Raw genomic sequence first — 24,005 nt, 5'->3', positions numbered from 1 at the left:
CTTTCGTCAGTACAGGGTAAAATATCTGTTGAAGTACTGCTGCTCAGAAACTTTCTGTAGTCATAATTTGATTTACACTGTTGTCTAATCTCACTAAATGTTTTTCTTTACCATCTCCTTGGTCTGCAAATCTACATCAAGCCTATTCAATGTCTTCATGAGACCAAAACCTTGAGGATATTATAATCAGAACCACAAACTATAATAGCAATCTTTCCAGTAAACAAATCCAAGCTTTGTGTGCACTGAGATCACTTATATTAAGAATGTCTCACTTTCATTCCTTAGGAATCTATAAATGTTAGAAGGTATCAAATCCGAGTTCCCAATTGTCTAACCCAGCTGGCACAAACACAAACTGTTCCACACTAGTAAAGGCTAAATCTACGATGCAGACACCAAATCCAATTTGTGTTAAACAAGTAATTTCACAGACTACTGTGAGCAAAATAACTGAGACTTGCAGGTGGGAGATGGTTTATCTCCTTTGCAAACAACACCACATTTCTTAAATACACACTTTAAATGCATACTTTTAAAAATTATAGATTCTTAGTTCTAGATTTAGAGAAAAAGAGACCCACTTTACTTGACTGAAACACTACAATTATGACTACCATTAAAGTCAGAATAGACTGAATAGTGTCAGAAAAAGACTGCATTTTTATCTTCTTTCTAGTAGGCTTCAGTTCTAAAAATATTTTATAACATGTCAATAAAAACCTTTTTGGGGCATTTTGATGGCATGATTCTCTGAATTTCACTTACTTGACACAGAAAAAGTACTTCTCCTGCCCAAACAAAATGTACTACAAAACAACCATGTAACCTGTTCTTTTTTCCCTTCCTCATGTAGTTCGAAACTGTTCTTTCATTCCCTAAGTACATAAGACATGCCCATTATCCCACCAGTCCAGATGTATTCAGCTTTTGTTTTTCTTTCCCAGAGGTTCTGGATTGCTGATGGAATTTAGGTACCTTATGTCAAAAATCTGTCATCTAAAGTAGAGCTATATATATTTGCATTCATTTTCAGAACAAAAATTGTTGCCTAAGAGTGTGTGGGTCTGTTTTGTTTGCTTGCTTGTTTGTTTTCAGAAGGTGCCAACTTTAAGCTGTGCCAAGGGAAAATTAGGCTGGATATTACAAAAAACATTTTTTACTGAAAGGTTAAGTACTAGAATTGTCTACCCAGGGAGGTGGTGGAGTCACCATCCCTGGATGCGTTTACAAAAAAGGTGATGTGGCACTCGTGGTTTAGTTGAGATGTCAGGGCATGGGCTGGGCATGATGATCTTGAAGGTCTTTTCCACCCTAGTCATTCTGTGGTTAGTTTTGGCACATCAGATTATAAGATCTGAACTGTATGGCTTTCAAAAAAAAGTTAGGATCTTGAATTTTAAGAAAAAAAACCCTTGCTTGGGCTCAAGGGTTCAGTCAACAGGACCTCCTGGGTAACTTCTCTCTGGGCAGCAGAACTGCCCTGGGAAGCTACCCTCATAAAGCAGAACAGAGCTGGCAGATCTCTAGGGGCACTTCCACAAAGCACAAGAATGAGCCATCCCCAGGTGAACGAAATGGGGCAAGGAAGGCACTCATGGATGAGTGGAGGCCTGCTGATTAAACTGAAAAAAAAAAAAAAAGCAGAAAACCCACCATCAATGTAAAAGGTACAGGTAACCTGGGCAGAGCTTAGGGACAGGGACCAGTAATGAAGGATGGGGTGAGGAATAACAGGAATAACAGGAAGGGCTACTGCAGGTATGTCAGTGAGAAAAGGAAGGTTAAGAAAGAATTCATCAAATCTGGTAAGCAAGGCTTAGCGAACTGGCAATAATGTGCAAAGAAAAGGGCCAAGTGCAAAGGGTACCTGGGCTGGGATAACCAACCCAAAAGGAACCCAGGCTGAAGGATGAGCAGATCAGAAGCAGCCCTCTGGAGAAGGATTTGGGGGCCTGGTGTGTGAAAGGCTGGACAAGAGCCAACAGCCTGCACTCACAGCCCAGAAAAACAACTGTGTCCTGACTGCATCCAAAGCTGCGTGATCAGCAGGGCGAGGATTGTGGCATGTGATTTTGTAGTGACAATTGGAGAAAGACCTCACCTGCAATCCACCACCTAACTTGTTTAGCTTTCTTTTTCTTCCACAATTCTTAGGTATGGAATCTTACAAAGTACTTGAGAGTTACAAAGATGATAGTCTAGCCCACTTTCAAAGATTTTTAAAAATGTATTGTTCTCAAAATGCTTTTGAAATGTTTTTAAATAATACACTTCACTTAATGAATTGTACAATAATCTGTTTCTAACTTTGTATTTGTGAGGTATTTTTCCCAGGATAAAGTAAATATATCCATAAAATATCAGTGGGATATGAAAAGTGTTCCCTGCCCTTCCTTATAGGAAGCTTAGGGGGATTTTTTGTTTAAGTTTTGATTTGAACTTCAGACAATCACACCATGCGTAAGAAACATCACCACAGGCTCTGCTCATTTTTCTTCCACTTGAATTATAAGTAAGATACAGTTGTGCAACTTTGTGGGACTGGCTGAATTTCTCACACGTTTTCAAATCCACACATTTTGCATATCATTGTAGTGAGAAAAGAAATGAACTAATAATTCCTAAATTATATTCAAATATTCAGGGGTGATTTCTGTTGCTTTTAGGAGGAATCAGCTACACTGCAGACCTTCACTAGCAGTTCTACATAATTTTTTCCTGACTACAGTTTACTGAATGGTTGTTTCCTTGCCAAATGGAAGATGAATGTATTGACCCACCCAAGGTCAACAAATTGACCTTCTTCTATCCAGGACTTGATTTGAAAAGTACTTTGTTACAAGAGAAAAATCTTAAAATGATAGAAAAAATTGCAATGTGAAAATCATTTTACAAATTAATTCAGACATGATTTGGATCCATGATTCCCTATGATTTGGTGGACACCGTGAGGGATACTGAAGAACCATATCACACATCATGATCCCTTTTGCTCAAAGAGAAAAATTCCTGCATTTTGACTAATAGCAAAAAGGGATTTAAATAATCTTCAGATTTGAAGCGTGAAAACTATGGATCCAGATCTAGATCTTTAGTGTTTCTTTTATGAGTATGTTCATTTAAAGCACAGAGAATGTTTGATATTTCCTTGTGACCACTAGGCAAGAAGTACATTTTTAAGGTGTTAAATTGAACTCTTATGGGTGTCTTGCTTGCAGGAATAGTACTTACAGACTAGTTAATGAACTATAAATTTAACTTGGAGACTGCATTCAAACACTGCAAGTAATTTCTCATTCTGTAGGGAAATATTTTTCTATGAAGTGACATAATTTTAACCTAGTGTTTCATTTCTCTTATTTTAAATTCGGTATTTAATAGTGGAAAAAAAACTCTTGATAATTAAAAGCTTCAAAATATTCCTATAAAGTTGCACTTTACAGTTGTTTTACTTTCAGCTTTTGCTTTTATGCAAGTCAGTGGAACGAAAAGGCATCCATCCTTGGTGATACAATCCAAAATACTCCAGTTGTATGTGGAGGAGAGTTACTACCAACAAAGATATTCGCTTAGGACTTAGTAGGGACTAAATTTACATATTTATGATTGATCTTATGTTCTCATCCCTCAATGCTGCTCATCGTATTTTCATGTAAAAGAAAAAGTAAGTGCTTCAGAGCCTGGAAAACCTGACCTTTAAATCAAGGACAATAGTGAAAAGCAGCCAAATAATTCTTCCAATTTATGACGGGGGGAATGTGCACTTTAGATGCCTTCTTATTTAAGTTATACTGTGCACATAGCTTGTTTGTCATTAAAATGTAAAAGGTATGAGGAAATTACTCAGCTGTACTAAATTACTTCCGAGAATTTTATTTACTTGTACTGAAATGCAGCCACCTATTGCATTCTTAAAATTCTCTTCCAGACTTTTCCAGACCAAGGCAAAATTTAGTCTCTGATATTAAAGTCTTAATAAACCCTTAATAATAAACCCTCCCCCCATGTTAGTTCTGCATATCTGACACTCGTAATGTTGAAACCTCAGGTCAGAGGGCAATTCCACATGTGCCTTACCTCCCCCTGAAACTTCAAAGAGTGAGATGAGACAATGAGACCTCAAAAGTGATTTTCCCCCAGAGACATCTTTCCTTCAAGGCATCCTTCTGCCATGCCCACGGTGCCTCACAGAGCCTCCTGTGCACAGCACAGCTCTGGGCTGAGATGGCAGCCTCCTCCTCTGAGTGCATCCAAGGGACAATGTCTACCCAGAGACTGTCCTACAGGAGGAAATTGTCTGCCTTGTTGAGAGGAAAGCCTACAATTAGGCCTTAGAAAGGCAGATTGAATCTTGTCTCCTGTCCTTTCAAAGATGCACAGGCAGTGGCATTGCAAAGGGGTACTGCACCTTCATTAATACAAGAAATCATTCACTTTCCTGCTATGTGGAATACTCCAGGAAGAATAATCAACAAGGAAGGAAGGCGGGCACAACACAATTCTTTGAAACTCAATACAAAAGGGCACATAGACAGTAGTTCAACACATTAAAGGATTTCTTAAAATGGATGGATTGGCACAACACTCATCAAAACTCAAGCAGAGAGATGTATTTGTTCTCCTTCTTCGCCAGACATAGTTATTCTCCCCATGGGAAAAAACTTTCAAATTAACTTAAAAGCTCACAGAACTCACAGCAGGGTTAAAGTGGATATATGCACATATTTTTACATGTAGAAAATTTATCCTTGCTGGGCTGCCGTGAGTTAGAATTTAAGATTGTGCAAAACCAGCATAGTAATATAAACATGGAAGTGAGCTTGTTTCTGCCATTAATGATGTAACTGCTGAATTATTTAAATCAGGTACCCAGTCCATAGCAGCTGGAAGATATGCTGGGTCTCAGAGAACACCTTGCTTCTGACAGGCAGCCAGAATTAAAATAGGATTTTGACTTGATAGTCTGATTGCACAGTGGACTGCAGAACAAAACTTTGCATACAATTTAGATGTATTACATTGATTTAGAGTTTAATAAACACAATCTTGTATAACCTACTTGATTCTATCCGAAAGAAAAAGCTACTAGCTGAATGCCAGACTGCATGCCAGACTGATGTTTTCTGAACTAGGATGAACACACAGAAATTTCCAGCAGCTAGTTTAGCAAATTTCATAGTTCAACCATTCTGTGTAGTGCAAAGTGAGCAGAAGAAAAGAGCAATTTTGTTGGTTGAGATAATCCAGAAAGGGATCCCAACAATAAGAAGACCCATAGTAAGACAGAAAAATAACTTTCATAAAGCCAGATATGAGAGTCCAGGTAAGAAATTGCTTGTTCTGTCTATATTGATACTATAACTTGTCTTTTCTACAGGCAGGAGTTTGTGATGATGAAATAGAACCACTGTACCATAAAATCACAGAATCATAGAATGGTCTGGTTTGGAAGAGATGTTTAAAGATCATCCAATTCCAACGTCCCTGTCATGGGCAGGAACACATTTCACTGAACCAAGTTGCTCAGAGCTCCATCCAACATGGTCATGAACAATTCCAGGGATGGGGATTCCAAAGTCTCTCTGGGCAGCATGTGCAGTGCCTTGACACCCTCACAGTAAAGAGTATCTTACTTATGTCCAGTCTGAAGCTACCCTCTTTCAATTTAAAATAATTGCCCCTTGTCCTGTCACTGCAGGTCCTCATAAAAAGTCTTTAATATAAGTCACATTTATATATTGAAACAAATTAATTAATTCTCTTCCTGTATTTTTTTATTTATTACAACATCAGACCACAGACAATGTGGCAGATGTACATAGAAAATAAATGGAAAAGCATATATGAGTAAGGCTATGTGAAGTTTTATCAGTGAGGTGACTGAAAACAGAGAAACAACTTCTCAAAAATTCAGTGAAGCCTGGCATATTCATATGTATCACAGATGCAGTGCTGGACTAAGCATGAATATAAATATAAAATGAATATAAAATGGATTTAAGTATTTGTGGAAAACTATCTTTTTCCCAGTAGGAGTTTGAGGTTGAATGAGTTCACGATCACATTTATTTCTAAAACACATAACATTGCTTGGTCTAGAGCTCAGTATTTACAGATTTATATTTTATTATTTGCTTACCATGTGTGTGAATACATATATCCCCACAAACCCTAACACACATAAAATGAGTCCCAGGAAACCCTGACTGTAAGATTACTGCAGCTACTTTGGCGAAAACAATTAAAGAGCTCTTAGTTATAAGAATCTGTGGGATTTTTGCTTTCACTTTTATGTTTTGTTCTAAAATTCTTAAATCTTCTCTTGTTATTTTCTACTGTACGCATCAGACCGAGTTCTGCTTTGGGAACTTCTGAGAGGACAAAATCCATGGTCACTGTCAAACACCTGGGAACCCTCTGACCGTGCTTGTGGCTGTCAGTTGAGGAACAGGTTAGGGCAGCCACAAGGCTGTGGACCAAAAACCTTCACCATTTTCTAATGGACACGTTGCTACACTTGATCTAGGATGCCTGTAGCCTTGTTTGCAACTGATCCCTTTTTGAGGCAGGGCCAAGCCCTTGCCAACTGGTGCCTGGGAAAGGCCTATCCAAGACCCAAACCAAGAGTACAGCCAAGCCTTGCAGCAGCTTCTGCAAGAGGATGCAAAGAATGGGTCCTCAGGTTAATTCACTCCATCATAAACAGTGTCAGGTAAGCTGGTGATACACCACAGATAATTTTCTCAGAGGCTTTGATGCAGATAAAATTTTCAGTGGTAGATGCAGCACTTCAGGTCCCGGGCTTCAGTGCTCATTCTTTATGCCAGGAGACAAGGCTTTTTTTCCTGTAGATCTCTAGTCTTGGAGGAGCTGCACCATCAAGCACAAGATTATGTACTTAGTGAAAACAGCAGTGTTATTGGAAATAACCCAACAAGATGAGTACTATCCTTGGTCTTCCCCAGGCTAGCACAATTTTGTGGTAAATTCCACAAAGTGAGTGGATGAAGAAGATGTGCACAGGCCCTTATCCTTATAGATAATTTTAACCACTGTGGTACCTGCTGGAGGGACAACACAGTAGGGCATAAGCAATCTTGAAAGTTCCTGAAGTGCATTGACAAGAACTTCCAGACTCAAGTAACACAGCAGGCAATGAGGAGAAATGGTGTGCTGGATGTCATAACAGCAAAGAGGGGCCCTCTATTGGGATGTGAAGGTCAAAGGCAACTTTGGATACAGTGACCATGAGCTGCTGGAGCTCTAGATTCTGAGAGGAGGGAGAGGGCAAAAAACAAGTCCCAAGATACTGGTCTTGAGATGAACAGACTTTCTGCTTTGGGAATTGTTTCAAAGGGTCTCGTAGTAAGACTAGAGGGAAGATCAGCCCAAGAAACATGGCTACTATTCAGGAATGAATAGGGCAGGGGACCTGGTGATGTAAAAAATGGAAAAAGCTGAAGTACTGAGTGTCTTCCTCAGTCTCAGGCCCCAGACACTGGGAGAAACGTCTGGAGGTCTGGAAGTGGAAGATGATAATATCACCAGTTCATGGATCCTGACAGTGTTTAATCACAAATGCTAGGGGAGAAGACTAATGTGATGGCAAAATCATAATCTTTGAATAATCAGTTGTCTTTGACAACCGGAAGAATTGTCTGTGGACTGGAGAAAAGCAATGGTCACGCGTGTCTTACAGCTAAGCAAAAAAGAGGTTCCAGGGAACTACAGGGCAATTTCCCTTTCATCTGTGGGGCTGTGATGGATCATTTGTTGCAGTCATGTGAAGGAGATGAAGATGATCAGGGGTAGCCATGCTTGACAACCTGATCATCTTCTTTGTGACAGGATTGGTAGATGAAAGGCAAGGAGTGAATATTCCCCATGTAGACTTCTCTAAGGTCTTTGACACTGTCTTCCATAAGATCCTCATAAGCGAGCTGATGAAGTATGGCATGGAGGAGGAGACAGTGAGGTGAACTGAAACTGGGAGAAAGGCTGGGATCAGAGGTTTGTGACCAGTTAAAGGTCAGCAACTTGTGGCATATTTCAGAATCCAGTCCTGGGTTCAGTCCTGGTCAACAGCCTCATTGATGATCTGGAAGATGAGACTACATGTAGGCTCAGCAGGTGATCCTTCCTCTCTCCTTACCACTTTTGAGGACACATCTGGAGTCATGTGGTGAACCTACCTTCCCCAGGAAAAGAGAGTGTACTGGAGTGCACATGGGAGAGTGCCCAGCAAAAGGCAAAGGTCCACTAAGATGATGAAGGGACTGGAACACCCCATATATGAGGAAAGGCTGAGCAAGCTGGGACTCTACAGCCTAAAGCAGAGAAGGCACAGAGGTGAGGCATGCTTGAAGGCTTGTTTTGTTTTGTTCTGAATACCTTCAATATTTTACCCATATCAATGATGGAAATGGTCATGTGAGGTGGGTGTTGCTTGCGTACAATATTGTTGATAATTTCCTATGCTATACTTTACCACTGAATTTACCATGTGGATAGAGAAAGAGTGTACACAATGAAATTACTTACCCTCCTTCTTCAGAATATTTGTGACCAAAGGCAAGGATGTCAGATGCTCGGCCACTGCCATCACATATCACAACAGGAACAGGAGGAGTGTCTCGCAGGTACTCCAGAACGATGGAGATGACATTGGGACCTCCTTCCACAATAAGGGCCACTACTGGGACCCCTTGGCCAATTCCTGGAGCAAAAGAAAGAAAGAAACAAACCAAACCAAACAACACAAAACAAAACAGCCAACCAACCAAATAAAAAAGCCCATAAACATACACGAAATAAATAAATAAATAAATAAATAAATGCAATGAAAAAGAAGCAAAGCCAGCAAGGCAAACAAAACATAACAGAAGACAGAAGAAAAAATAATCAGACTGAAATAACTGCATTATGTACAGTGTTATGTGAGAGAAAATGCATTCAATAAATTCGGTATTTTAAGGACATGTGGGACCAGTGTAGCCATCAGTTCCACTGCATAAACCAGTATTTTCTAGAATTATGCTCTATTTCAAATACAATAGTTATATTTAAATAAACTATGATTTATTTTTTTTAAAGATAAATCTTGTTTTGAAATCATAAAGAAGCTACTGCAATCCTTCCTCACATGTTCATAATCAAGACTGGAAACTTGCTTGTAATCTAGCTTTTGCATGATGTCAGCTTCCCATCATTGGGTCTTCCCATAATTTTGCTTGCTGTTTCAAAATTCCCTCCATTTTTCCTGCTGTATGAGATCCACTTTGAGGTTGCAGCTGAGCAGCCCTTTAACCTTCTCTTCAATAAACCAAGCATATTTTCTTGCCATTGCTTTTTAATTCTAGTCAGTCTCATAATTTTTCTCTGAATTCTCTCCAATTTTGCAGCATATTCCTTGATTTGCAGACCCCACACCAGGGACATTGCTCCAGAGAGAGCTCAACTAGTGCTTAACCAAAGGAGAGGCATCTTCATTTTATGCACCTTTGGTGTAATTACATGGGACCCCTCTGCAAAAGTTGTAACACAGACTGCCAGGAATGTTGTGTAGATCTAGAGAAACGCAACCTGGTGCCAGGTTGGTGTTATCACAGCTGAAAAGACTTTTATGGTAGTCACTTCTTGACCAGTTGAGACTGGGTACATTCAAACAGACTCAGACAACAGGAGAAGTTGAACATTTTATATTGGTATTTTTTTCCTGACAGCAGTCTTTTTTCCTTTTCAAGTAGCTTTTTCTAAGAAAATCTATATGCATTCTGCACAAAATTCTGACATTTCACTGGAAAACAAAAAAGTGCCCTTCACTATTAATAGCTGGGTTCGAAAAAGTTGCACAAAGCCATGTAAGAACTGTTAATATGTCTGATGAAGCTTTCATTTAGAAACAGTTAAATTCTTGGATGCAAAGATAAGCCTGTGTAGCAGGAACATTAAATCTGGTTAGACTCTAGAATGTTCACAGATCAAACGATTTTCAATAATTTTAGGCACTTGAATTACTGTCAAAAAGGAAATAAACCATTCTTTGATAAAGAAAGACCTAGTCCATATACATAACAGGAAAATATTCTAGGTAATTCCTGAATAATTTTTAAGGAAACATTATGTTTCCTGAAGCGATTCTCAACATGCCTAGTTATGCCTCTATCTACTGTTAGTCTGTGGCTTTTTTGTCATATAACTTAAGTAAAATGTGTGGTGTTTATTTATGTTAAGAAAACTACAGGTAGAATTATAAAATGTAGGCTGCTGAAAGAGCATAAGAAGGGTGAAGTATAACAAGGTGATTAACAGAAAGATTTGCAGAGATCAAGGGCTAATTATTTCTAATATTATTAAAGACATTCCCTGAATTGCTGTTCTACCCAATCTAGACACCTCCTAATAAGGTAAAATTAAGAAGCATTAGTAATATGTCAAATTGGGTCTGGATGACATTGAGGATTTATAGAAATCAAGAAAGTTCACAATTTGAGATGCAAAGCCATTTTAATGGTGTTTAATAAATCCTTCTGTAAACCGGGAACTCATTAGGAGGAAATACTAGAAAAGCTGATGACAAGAGAACTGTCTTTGGTATAGCAAGACTACTAGGAAAAGTTATGATCCTGGAACACACGCAGCAAAACTTTTTCAGGAGGAAACTAGTGCAATTCAGTACCATAAAATACCATCTGTACATATGTGCTTAGGCTTTTTCAGAAAGAACAAACTGGAATGAATGGAGGAAAAAGCCAAAAGGAGTGTATGGGGAATGCAGATTTCATCTTATGAGACAAGATTCAATGAGTTTGACTTATCTTCTTTAGTAAATTAGGGGGGAAGAGACACCATGACTGAATACTCCCATGACATACAGTACATTAGATATTAATAGTTTCATATGGAGTTCAGAAGATTCCTGTTTATCAAACAAGTAAAGTCTTTACAGCCTTCTTAAGACTAAAAGGGAAAACTGTTTGCAGTAAAATGATGTGCTGATGCTCTCAAATCATAATAATTGCAGTTGCCTTATGTATCTCAAACTGAAGCAGGTTCTGTCCTTCTGCTGGAAGTCAGTTCATTCCCAGTGTTTTTTACTGCAAAAATAATTCTCAGAATATAAATAATTATGGTTAGTCTAAAAAACTGAACTATTTTTTCTCTTTTCGGCCATTTGAAAACATGTCTAGAATTCCTCTTGCAACTTTGATTTTTCTTTTAAAATTTTTTCATACATATATTTAAAATTGGAGCCTTATAGCCGCAAGAGTTGCCTGGCATACAAAATTCTCTGCAAATGACCCAGCTGTGTTTCACTCTGGTTAATCAGATGGCAGTTTTTCTGTTCTCTGGTTCTTTAGACATACATTCAGCATGAAAACAATCCTCTTATTCAAGGCTGGTAAAATAAAAGAACTTTTCACCAATTCAGACTTCAATGAAACCTGGACTTTAAAACTTTAAATTAAAAAATCCCCAAACTCATGTGAACCCTGGTTTATCATATACAATTGAGTTCCATATTGAACTGCAACTCTTTTACCATTCTGGCGCATTTCTTTGTGAGATTAAAAAAAAAAAAAAATTAAACACAAACTTCATTTCTATATCTCATTTTCCTTTGTGAAATTCTCTCTGAGTTTCAGCAAATAGAATATTTTTTATTTTAAATTTCACTGTTCTCCATAAATAAATTTGGTTTGGGAAAAGCTACCGTTTCTTTTGTTTGGTGGAGAAATTATTCTAGTTAATTTCTGAAATCAGAAATAATATTTAAAATCAGTTAATAATACTTTGATATTTCTTCAAAGTATAACCACTTCTTTCAGGAAAGTTATCTTGACTACAGCTGTCTGAACCCTTATGTCATGAACTTCCACAGATGTGATAATCAATCCCTGAGCAGTAATGGTATCCTCAGAATCCTCAGAATTTCGAAAAATGGGCAAATGGAAATTACTACATCCTCAGCTTTCTATGATGTTCCCAATCATATTTAAATTAGTTGTAATATTATATTCATTTCAGGATAAAAACGTAGCTACTTATACCAAGATGTCTGCAGCTCAATAACTCTGAGCCAAAATACAGAGTAGATTTGAATTAAAGTTTTAGATAACTTGAGACTAAAAATTCCTGCATGCTTCCCTGCTGCTAAATATTAGGAATTCGGAAATGAATGCAGAGGGCCTGCAGAAAAATTTCAGTGTGTCCAAAGACATTCTATATCGACTATACTAACAGCAAGAAGAACCTGTGACTTTGAGAAAAAGGCAGCTGATAAAGCTCTCTTTAGCTGCTGATCAAGATCTGTTTCCTTCTAAATCTCTCAAAAAATAAAAGAATGAGAAGTTCCTTGTAAGAGCTCTATTTCAGCTTGTGCATGCACAGTATAAGATAGTCTTCAAAGAAGGGGCTGGTAGTGCCTGATAGATCCACAGGGAGCCTTTGGTTTCAGACACTTCATTTAGGAAGATAATGGCAGGCTGTGAGATGAGATGCTAAATACAGAGATAATACATTCCTTACAATGCCAAGGACATGATTACAAAGAGAGCTTGTTGCACGAGTTGAGACTGTCAGAAAGCAGGCACTACCAAAATGCATCTTGCTGACATAAAACTGTACTACAGCACTGGAACTGCTGTCTCCTACCACACACCCAGAAGGTGGGAACTTCATGCCAAGCACTATAATGGATAGTCAAATAAATCAACAAGAAAGAAGTTTTCCTTTCATGTGTTCTTGTGGAATTTACAAAAAAATTTCCCTTGCCTGGGAAAATAAAATAACTAAGGATAGCATTTGTCTTGTTGGGCTGTCTTCAACAACACTGTTGCTTTAACTGAGTAAGTACTCTAAAAATATACAATCGTAAAAATTGTGTGTTTCACATTTTATTAACTGGAGAGAAAGCAGCATTAATGCACTACACTGAAATATTGCACAATCTGAAACTGCAGAGAACCTTTTCTTGTGCAGGGCAATGCACGATTATCAGGAAAGACTATCACTTGGAGTTGTCTTCCAAACACACAAGAAAATACAATTAATTTTTACATATCTGAGTACTTTTTTCAGTTTCTGAGAAGGCACTAAATGACATGTCAGTCAGCTTTTTATTTAATGTCCTTTGTAGAGAAATCTTTTAAGTTCAGGAGAAATATTTTTAAGTATCTGAAAAACTGGACATCTGATAATTACATGGAAGATTTATTTTTATGTTTACTTAGTTCACTTTTCAAAGCATTTCTAGGATGAGCTTTGAGTTGAACAAATCTTTGTTTCCTTCTCCTTTTGGAAGATGGAGGAAGCTTCTTGTCTAGCAGTATGTCTGTGGACTAAAATGGCTGTGAATGCTGACTAATGTGTTATCACTGTTGTGTTCATTACTCAGTTAATTAATAATTCAAGATGATAAATATCTTAGTACAAAATCAAAGGTCTTCCAACTTAAGAGGGGGTCTCTGCATTTTTATTTTGTGTTATTAAAATTTTTTGTTAGACATGAATTTTTTTCTCTCAGAGTTTCAAAAGAAATATTAAGTTTGTATCCAATAACAGGTATGTGTGAAACATCTTGTACTAACTGGCATATTACTATTTAATAAGCTCTTCAATTCACATACTGAATTCTTAATATTTCTGCTCTAAATGCAAAAGTACAGGTAGCCTTTCATTACTTCATTAATAGAATACAGAGAAATAGATTACTATTTTCACTCAATATAATGATTCATAGAAAAAGAAGAAAGCGCCAACGACCTGAGGCTCATGACTATACTTATTTTTAAAACAGTAACTTGTATTTTAGTACATATGGATTTGCAGGGTAGATTAGACCGCTTAGTGTTTCACAGTGTCAGGTATTGTGGATATTGCTGGTGAAATCAGACTGCAATATAGTGTGAAAGATTTATATATTTAGCTTAAAGCTTCATTACTGTATTATTGCCTTTGTGGTCAGCAGCAGAGCCAGTGAGACTTTTTGACAACTGTGATTCCAGGAAAGAATGTACATATCAGAACATTTTTCCCAGTGTGCACCAATAGCACCTGTAGGCCTTCCTGTTAACACACAAAACCCCCCATCATTTGCCCCTTGACACATATGGGGAAAATACACATCCCCTCGTAATGCATAAATATGTAAATTAAAATAATAAACCAGAAGAAATTAATGAATTTGGAAATGGAAGGAAGAAAAAGCTGCATAACATCTGTGTTGTGTGAAAAGGGACTAAAAAATATCTACCACGCTTTGTGGAAGCCCTCTTTTGTTTTCCCAGTTCTTGGAAAAACATGAATAATTTACGCTGTGAGTAGATTTATAAATAATGTATAACCATCTTATAAATTATTACTAATTCTTTCAGTGAAGACCTAAGCATGAGTTACCCACATTTTTATAGCCCAAAAATGCCCCATTTACTACAAAACGCATTTACTACTCAAGTTTTTAAGTATGGTTTTAAGAATAACTGGGACATATCACTATGTTGTATATTATCTGCAAGTTCAGCCCTGAGTTCAGTAAAATAAAACAGAGGATCTAGCTGAGTAACCTGACAGAAATGTGTCTGATTTCAGTATCATAACACTGAGTGGTGGGAATCACATCTGAGTTGATTTCCTGCTGGCTACCTTTGCTCCTTCATCAGGTCAGACATTTTGGTGTGAGCTGTCCTATGTTCATTCCCCTTTCAGGAAATTTTGACTGGAGAGTTTGGTAATTATTAGGATTTGTTTGGGATGCTGGGGCCTGTTGTCTGTCCTGCTGCAGGAGCCACTGCACAGCAGCCAGCACAGGAGTGTCACACAGCTGGAAATGTGTGTCACACCTCACACACAGCGTGCAGCTGGAGAGCAAGATCTCTAGAGGCTGGCTGCAATGGAGGAACATCAGGCTTAAGGTTACACATAGGACAGAGCCACTGTGGACATAGTGAGAGACCCCAGACTGTCCCAAAGGAGGGGCAGAGTAAGCCTGCACAAACCTTCACAGGGTGCATGAGCAGTCAACCTGACAGCTCAACACCTTCCTAATGAGGCACACACCACTCATCTGTGCAGGGTAGGAACAGGAGTTTCAGCCTTCCTAGAAAACCTGAGCCTACCCTAGGCATGTAAAGGGATGTGACAGGCACCACTGAGCTGGAGTGGCTTGTCAGTTCTCCAGGAAAGCAGGTATATTTGCCTGATCAAGGAGTCTATACAGTTTTGCACAGACCTACCCTCCAGGTCCACAGATTGCTAAGTCTTCCTGGACCCAGATGTACTGCAGATGGTGAGGTACATAAATTAGCAGGTTTCTCCACTGGTCATCATTTCCCAGGTTTGCTTGAACCTATCTGATAATGAGGCAATAGACTCTTAGTATAAAATTCCTATGACAGGCTCTAGATTTGTTTCACACCACTACCTTATGTACATCCCGCAAAAGGTCTGCTGCCTGTGGGCAAGAGCTTCCTTTCTAACTGCAAAATTCTCTTAGGATAGTGGCTTCTGCTAGTGGTAAACTCAATGCTCTCTTACTGACTGACAAGCAAACAAATCCAAAAATACAAATCAACAGATATATCCCTGTCATAATTCCTACAAGTATTTGCCAGCGCATAGTGCATGGAAAGGCATGTTGACAAACCATTTTGCACAAATGCTCCGTAGTGTAGAACTTTAATGGCATCAAACAGATAACATGTTCCCAGATACAGGCTATTAATACAACAGATGAGGTTATACTCCAGGGCCTTTTAATGCAAAGATTGTTTATTTGAGGTATTTACTAGAAAATCTAATTTAATTCTGAGCAGACGATTGATAAAATTGTTGTGAAGCTCAATAACAATATTGATGTGGCTACAAGAACTTTGACAGCTTTAAACTACATGTTGATCAAATCTGATCTTAGTTTTAACCTAAATATACATGATGAACTATGATTTTTGAGGAGAAATTGACTAATAAGACTAAGTCATTTATTTAAAACACTGCAAAATAGCATTTCCTTACAAATTTTTTGAGACGCTTAAGCTGCCTTGAAACTCATATGAGAACTCAGAGGTTCTGGTAGCTTAAAGAAAAATAAAGAAAGTTCTTAGCTCAAGAAGTCTGTCTTAGGAGTCCAGTTTTTTCCTATGCTTCATGGAACAAGCTGAGTATACAGCAGTGTGATGTATTAACAGCTGGGAGAAACACCACATAAAACCCGTGGCTTCCTGAAACATTTCAGTCCAAGTTTACACAGCATTTGGATATCCTAGTGCAAGCTACCAACAGAATGGACAAACAATTAAACATGACCTCCAATTTTAATTAGCAGAAGTCTTGGTGTAAGACTAAAAGATTGAGAAAAATAATTTTTAATTTCTCAACCGATATTTGTCTAACAGTAATACAGAGTCAACAAATAATGCTCTTTGGCTGTTAATAGTGCATGCCTAACCACAGGGTAAGTGAAGCTTAAATAGATTTAAAATGATAGTGGATTTTCAACAGTCATTAAAAGGTCTGACCACACAAATGCATCTGTTTCACCTCTGGAAATCTCCCTATGGTCCCAACTATCTCAGAAAGGCTAAGTGATACCAGAATATCCTAAAATAATCCAGATCCTTCACATTAGGTTACACTGAAATAACATTACAACTTTGGTGTTTTTCTAGGCAGTTGTTTTCAGCCTTTTTGGAAACACCTTCTGAGGAGTATGACACCTTTTTGGCTAAAATATCAATAGCAAAAGGTAAAGAGATAAGATCAACTGCAGATACAATGTATCTGCATGCCCAGTTCTCCAAATCACAGCTGCAATATGGAACAAGTACATTACTAACTACTACGTGATCATAACTGGAAAAAAAACCCTAATGGATCTTGCCCTCAGTGTACGATGGAAAAGAATGTTGGGTTTTATCACTTGGAATACAGGAACGTCTCCCAGATGTCACATCTAGTTCAAACCTAATTCAAACCTAATTTCAAATAGCCACACTTTTTACAGTGAGCCTTCTCTTTCCCTCATCCTTTGCCATGAGCTTCTTCACTAGAGCAGAATCTCTCATCTCAGGTATGGCAAAGATAAAATGGGTATTTCTTTAAATTCTTCAAGAACTATTCAGTAACAAAAAACAAGAGACTTATAGAACAAAAGACAAAACAAAACAAAAGAAAACCAAACCAACCAAAAAAGGGTCAAACACATTCTACTATTTTCTGAATACCTTTAATAGCTTTTTGTATTCAGAAATTAAAGGGAATTTCCATTTGTTTGGAGACTCATTACCAGTCCTTTGTCTAGAGAGATCCAACTGATCTGGCAAGCCAGCACAAAAAATTCTAAGAATATTTGTTGTGATCCTGACACTCACAGAACAATAGGACTAGACGTGATTAGGAATTACATACAACTGCTACTAAAAAAAGAAAGCTTGCAACAAGTTGACTTATTTTTTCTTTTGAATTTATTTTTTGATTTTTCTATACAGGCTTGTTTAATACAATTTGCTATAATTTCCTTTCTATTTTCCTTTATTTTCATTAAAAATCACCACTATGAATTTTATTTTGTTCATCTTGGTTTTTTTTTTTTTCCTTTGTAGTTTTATTCATTCTCCTTGTTATGCTCACTTCCATTCTGCAGTCTTATCTTTATAATTTTCATTTTGGTAGCCCAATCACACTTTCACTCCCTCTCTGTCTCCTTCTGCTTAATCCATAATCTTATTTTATCTCTTCTATATTTAATTCTCCTCTTTGCTAGGAGTATGGTCATATTATATTTGTCCCAGTCTCTTCTCCTTTCTCTTCTGATCTACCTTGGCACTTTAATTCTCAATTTTTTTCCAGTGCTCCTTCCTTACCTCTCTAAATCTATCTACTGATGTATCTGCCATCCTGCCATCCTTGGCAGACAAATGTGTGGATCCAACACCTGGAACCATACCTTCATTTAATACTGGACCTATACTAAAAACTTCACAAAAGCAATTCCAGAGTGGCAATAAAAAAAGTTTTGTGGCATCATCTTTTGATTTTTGTAGTTGTCTAGCAGAAGGATAAAGTTCAGAGAGTCCTCAGAAGAAACATGACATGGGAAGAGCCTATGTAAGACTAAACCCTGAAATCTGTGAGCTGCACAAGCATCCAAGTAACCACTTGGTTACCTTCTGTACAATGGCAATACACGGTTCAAAGCTGGCACTTCAAAGAGACACGCACACACAGACACGCACACACAAAAGAACCTTTGTGGATTTCAGTCAACACCTACCCTACCTGTCCTTGCAGTCAACTGGTTATTAGGGCAGTACCAGAGGACCTAACTGGTTTCACTCTTTTGGAGCTCATCACCTGTAGGCAATGGCCTAAGACATACAGGAGCAGCTGCAGTTCCAGAAATTCTCACATTCTGTTTAATTTTCCCTGGTGTTTTCCCTGGCTCCCTTTGGATGTGAGCACAATGGCATATTGGACATATTACTTTAGAAAGTTATTGCATTGTAATGTATCCAAATTCTACACTACCTCATATTACATACTGAGGTGTTTTTCCTTGTCATATTTTGCTTGTTTTTCAACATACTTTACTCTATGTAATCTCAGAAATTTATCCCTTATTATCACCTGATTTAGAAAACTACAACAGGTGAGATATAGAACTGCAGAAGCAGATTTATCCTAAAATAATGTTTCTTAGTTTTGCAGCTTTTTAGGTTAAATAAATCTAAAATGTTAAAAATTTAGAGAGCTGAAATGACCTTTACTCTTTTTTTTCTATATGAATCATATGAAAATATGTGTTTTAAGCAAATGCATTTGTTTAAAGTCAAACTCATGAAAGGAATTTACAGATCCACTTGCATGGATCTACCATGAGCTTTGAGAATGATTTTTAACCTTGTGCCTTCTCATAGCTTTCTGAGGTATGTTTGTCTCCAGTGCCTGATCAACAAACACCATGATGCTTTTGATAAAAAACCCCAAGTTTCCAGCCTCTAGCAAAATCTGAAATGAGTCAAAACTTCAGATGGTTCTGGATTTTACTGAAATTTCACAGAAATAAAATTTCCAAACTTGCAGCAGACTTCCTCTCCTAGAAAGTAGTTTGTACCTAGATCTTCCCACCTATGTTATTATGAAAATACATCTAGGAATGCACAGAACATGAAGGAAAAATCTGAATCAAATGAGAACTCCAATGCATTGGATGATGATGTAATGGTCAGAGAAGGTGCCAGTGATGACAGTTGAACGTCCCTTTGCCTTCCCAGCCCCCTTCATATATTCTCAGGCATAGGATGACAAAGGGAAGTCCACGGGTCACATGAACAGATACTGTTGACATAATATACTCTCTAAACTGCCTTCTCTACCTAATCAAATCACCCAACTTTATCCATCATTTCCTTACTCAAAGGAAATTTTTTCTCACATGCCTACCAAAACTCAACTACATTAACCACTCTATAAAGAAGAAAGATTAAATGTGAAGTCACAGGTTCCAATGCCTATGGTCTGTCTGTTTTTCAAACAGCATATAGTGGAGGTAGAGCAAACCTTCAGTACCAAATAGCATGTTTAAAATTAGAATAACTGCTGCATGATAATGAACAGTAAAGTCCTGCATTAAGTCCTGTGTTGTCTGGGAGACAATTCTTCCAGAAATGCACTGCTCAAAAGAAGAGTATCAGTTTCACAAGGTGGATCTACACAGCCTAAGGATTTGGTGTGGTCATATTTCTCAGAAATATGAACATGCTTCATATGGAATGGATGTAGCAGTGTAAATTTGTTCCTGTAAGCTTCAAAAATGCTAAAGAGTATATGGGTTAAAACATTTTATAAAAGGTTGAAAATTTTATAGAAGATAAAAAAATAAAGAAAACTACTTCAAACTTCCAGATTTTTTGAAGGGTCTATTTCCAATCCAACATACACTACCTTTAACATCCTCTGGCTCAACATTCTGCTTTCAAATATGTTTTTGTTTACATATCCATGTTTTTACATTATTTCTGGCTCTCCTGGAAATGGAATCCAAGAAAAGGACTTCTTTTTTCTTTTGCCTTTTTTTTCCCCACATAACTGTTGCTGAAGCAGAAGGTGGCAGCTAATTTTATGAAGCAAAAGGAGCTTTCAATTGCAGGAAAAAATCTTCCCTTCTCATCAGCACAGGCTGGACTCCTGCTGGCTAGGTGACATTACATATGCTTGTTATCCTCATTCCTCATTTTAGTGAAGTTCTTTTGACTCATTTTGTTCTTTTCAACTGCCTCTTTCCTTCTCTGAGGCTGTGTCTAATACTATAAAATGTCAGAAATCTAACAAGTAAAGGATCATCTTTCAAATCATTAGAGGAAACATTAGATCTTTTCACATTTTAATCTATGATGGTAGCTGTTAACTCCAATTTGAACATCACTGCCTCACTGACTGGACTCCACCTATTTCCAAAGCAAATTTTAAGAATGTAAAACATCTGTCAGAAAACTACAGAGAACAGAAAATTCTGGCAGATTCATGACCAAGATTTAACATTTTGATGTATGAAGCCTTCAATATAAGTAAAATATCTGGATTTAAAAAAAAGGCATTTTCATGTGGTCAGTATGTTTTCAAGGCCATTTGCCAGGTATGCAAATATCATGCAAAGCTTATTTATTCTGCTCTTTGAACCCCTGTATTACCACTTCCTGACACATTCCTTCCTAACACACGCTGAACATTAATTTTATTACTGACACATATGTGGTGTAAGACATGAAATGCACATGAAAGACAGAAAATGACTGCAAGTTTTGCCAAGTGATTATGCATACACAAGAACATGCTGTGGGTGCATACTATGCTGTGCTGTGCTGTGCTGTGCTATGTTATGTGTCAGGTCCAGATTCTGATTCTGCTGACAAAATTATAGACGTTCTTTTAAAGAAAAACCTACAATATTTCTATTAAATACACGACACCTTTCATTCAAATTAAAAGCTTTCATATGTGCAATGTCCAATGATTATTATATATATAAATCTGTTTCCTTGTCTTACTCCTCTGCTCCAGAAAGAGCATTCTTATGAAGGAAAGCAAACATTTGTGATGAAAGTGCTTGGCAACCATGCTACAAGCTCTTTAAGGACATGAGAATATTTCAGCCAGCAATAATAAATCAGTTATTTGCAACAACTGCATCACGTGAAAGGAAGCCCTTAGTGCAAACAGAAGGAATGAACTGCACATTATAAAAATGCAAATAAGTATAGAACCACAAGTGAGAAACTTTACGGAAAAAAATTCTGCAGGTGCTAGTAAAGGCCCTTTTTATGTAATATGAAGCAATTCTAGACCACACTTGTTAATAAGAAAGCATTGTTCTGCCTAATCACAAATTGAGTGAAACCCACGGCATGTCAACCTATTGGAGTGACTTTGAAAATGATTAACAGTCCTCAGATCAAATGTATTAGCTGAATTGCTACAGTGGCAATTACTCTAATCTAACCATCTGTGGAGTAGCAGGAACGAATATTTTATGACTTGTAACTTCCAATGCACATTTTGCAGACAGATTTCTTTTATATTTCTGGTTCAAAGCATGACTGATGTGCCTATTGAATTACTCAGCAATGTTCTGCAGAAATGATGATGATGTAAATCTTAGCAAATGACCAGGCCATTCCACAGCACTTCAGAAAAGAAATTTGCTAGTGTCCAGGAATAATATAATTGGAGAATTTGCAACGGGTAATCTCTAGATGCTGCATTTATTTCCTTTCTCTATTTATAGATTACATTATCTGTTTGGTGACACATTAAGCTCTTATTCTGTACTGACCACTAGTATGTTCCCAGGATGGAGAAAAAAAATGGACTTGCTGCACTTTTTGTCTTGATTAATCATAAGATATCTATTGATTTTAAAACCATGATAGTACCAGTGAAAATTTTGGGGGTTTTTTTGGTGTTTTTTTTTCCTTTTTTTTTTTCCAAATAGCCAAATAGCTTCTTTGGAAACATTTCTCTGCGCCATTGTGAAAAGAAGGTCTAAGTATATAATATTTTGGAAAAAAACGTTGTAAAGGATTAAAAAAATTTACAATGTACGGAAGACTTCCCAGGCATCAGGAAAAGGAGAAAAAGAAAAGAAGAAAGTCCTTCTATTCCTTCTGAATAAAATTTAGCATTGAAACACAACACTTCAGAATTACTTAAACCAAGGAATACTTTTGATGAGATGAGATTGAGAGATGCACAAGAACTTAGAAAAAGAAGAATTGAATGCAAGGCCTAAAAGATCATGGCAGACTACCTCCTGAGGATAGATGCCTAACTACTTTTAGTTATTGTTATAAAGATAATCAATTAAATTACATCATTTTAAACTGATTTTAAGTCTCAAAGACAGTAAGGACTTGTATGCTGTTTAAAAAAATCAAGTCCAAACCTGAAAAATCCCACATAAATTGCAATTTTTCTGTGTTCATTCTTAAAAAAGAATTTGAAGGTAAATTATGGCTGTTCAAAGTAAAACTTACATCTTTTGTTCTAATCAGATAACCATATCCTTACATCATGGCCTCAGGGTTACAGTGGGTGCCCACATGAATGCTCTTGGTGCACATAAACAACGCCAGGCACTTGGGCTGCATTACAGCAGTGTCTCAAGTCTGGGTTTTTGTCCCATGCTCACTCTCTTCATCACTAGCAGGGCTGTAACTGAAGCACTGGATTCAGGTTTGGGCTGTCCATGAAGGATGAGGGGAAACTGCCAAGCATCCAGAGGAAAGATGCCAAGGTCTGTAGTGGCCTACAGCATAAGCCTAAGGAGGAGAGTTTGGGAAAGCAGTGCATGTTCAACTTTTTGAAAAGGAATCTAAGAAGTGTTTCCTACACCTCTCCTACAACCATCTGCAGGAATATTAAAAAGGTGTCAGAGACATATTTTTCTCGTTAGGGTGATTACCCTCCTCTGAAAGGAAAATGTTCAGTAACAGCAGTTTGTGGGGTTCAGACAATACACTGTTCATAGGATTGGGAAAAGTTTTAAAAACTTTTGCTAGAGTCCTTATAGATGTTTGAATATTAATTATTGGATGCTTTTGGCTAAATGAAGCTACAGATAAACTTACTCAGCATAAGAGTAAGAGGAGCATACTCATTTTACTCTTTGAGATGAGACTCAGACTGGGGACCTTCAGAGGTCTGTTCCATTCTCTGTGCAATCTGTCATTCTACAGACAGCTGTCAACTGTCTTGTGTTCAAGGCAGTGAGACAGACAAGTCTCTTGAGGACTTCCAGAAGCAGTGAATCAGAAATCAGTAAACTGGCAGTGCTGGATTACATCAGCCTGACATGCTGTAGATCCCTTCCTGCCACAGAACAGTGTAAGCAGAGCATCAGAGATAGAAGCACAACTGCCCTCCAATTACTGCATCTGCCTTTTGACCTGGGCATTTTACTAAAAATCTCTATACACTTATCCTGAGAATCTTCTGCTCATTAATGCAATATTTTTGGAATAACATGGACTCCATATTTCAATGTGAAACTTTTTACATGAACTACTGAATTAACCATGTAATGCTATACAAATAACTCTATGGCAGAGATAGTTACAAAAATATCTTTGCTTCCTTCCAGTGTATATCTTCAAGTGATCTCTGTGCCTTGAAAATTCTGCAAAAAGTCTCAAATATTTGTGTGAATTGGAAACTAGAAGCATTTCTGATCAGGTCACTGAATATTTCCTTTTGATCTTGAAACACTTTCAGAGAAGTTCTTATTTTAACATTTCATGCTACAAAATGATGCACTTGGAAACTCCAATACTTTGAGACACCTTGAGGCTTCATGAGATGGTTGCTGGGCTGTGTTAAAATAGTCTTCTTTGTGAAAATAAGAAAAACCTGTGCTGAGCATTACAGCATCAAACTGACCTCTAGGTAATTGTACAACTGAGTGAATCTGTGCTGAACCTGCAGGTTCAGGGCCACAAATGCCACCCTCTGTG

At 37.5% G+C, this 24,005-nt stretch overlaps 1 protein-coding gene across 2 annotated transcripts in view; it reads right to left on the bottom strand.

The window, feature by feature from the left end:
* Positions 1 to 24,005, bottom strand: part of TRPM3 (transient receptor potential cation channel subfamily M member 3) — a 258,913-nt gene that overhangs the window by 88,249 nt on the left and 146,659 nt on the right. For both annotated transcript variants that reach the window (XM_079331479.1, XM_079331480.1), the window contains exon 7: positions 8,545 to 8,719. In XM_079331479.1, coding sequence (XP_079187605.1) covers positions 8,545 to 8,719 — 175 coding nt within the window. The remainder of the gene's footprint in view (positions 1 to 8,544; positions 8,720 to 24,005) is intronic.

This window comes from Erithacus rubecula (assembly GCF_903797595.1).
Source record: "Erithacus rubecula genome assembly, contig: SUPER_Z_unloc_4, whole genome shotgun sequence".
Classification (NCBI taxonomy): Eukaryota; Metazoa; Chordata; class Aves; order Passeriformes; family Muscicapidae; genus Erithacus; species Erithacus rubecula.
Note: the sequence above shows the minus strand (reverse complement) of the source record. Positions and strands in the feature narration are given on the sequence as shown.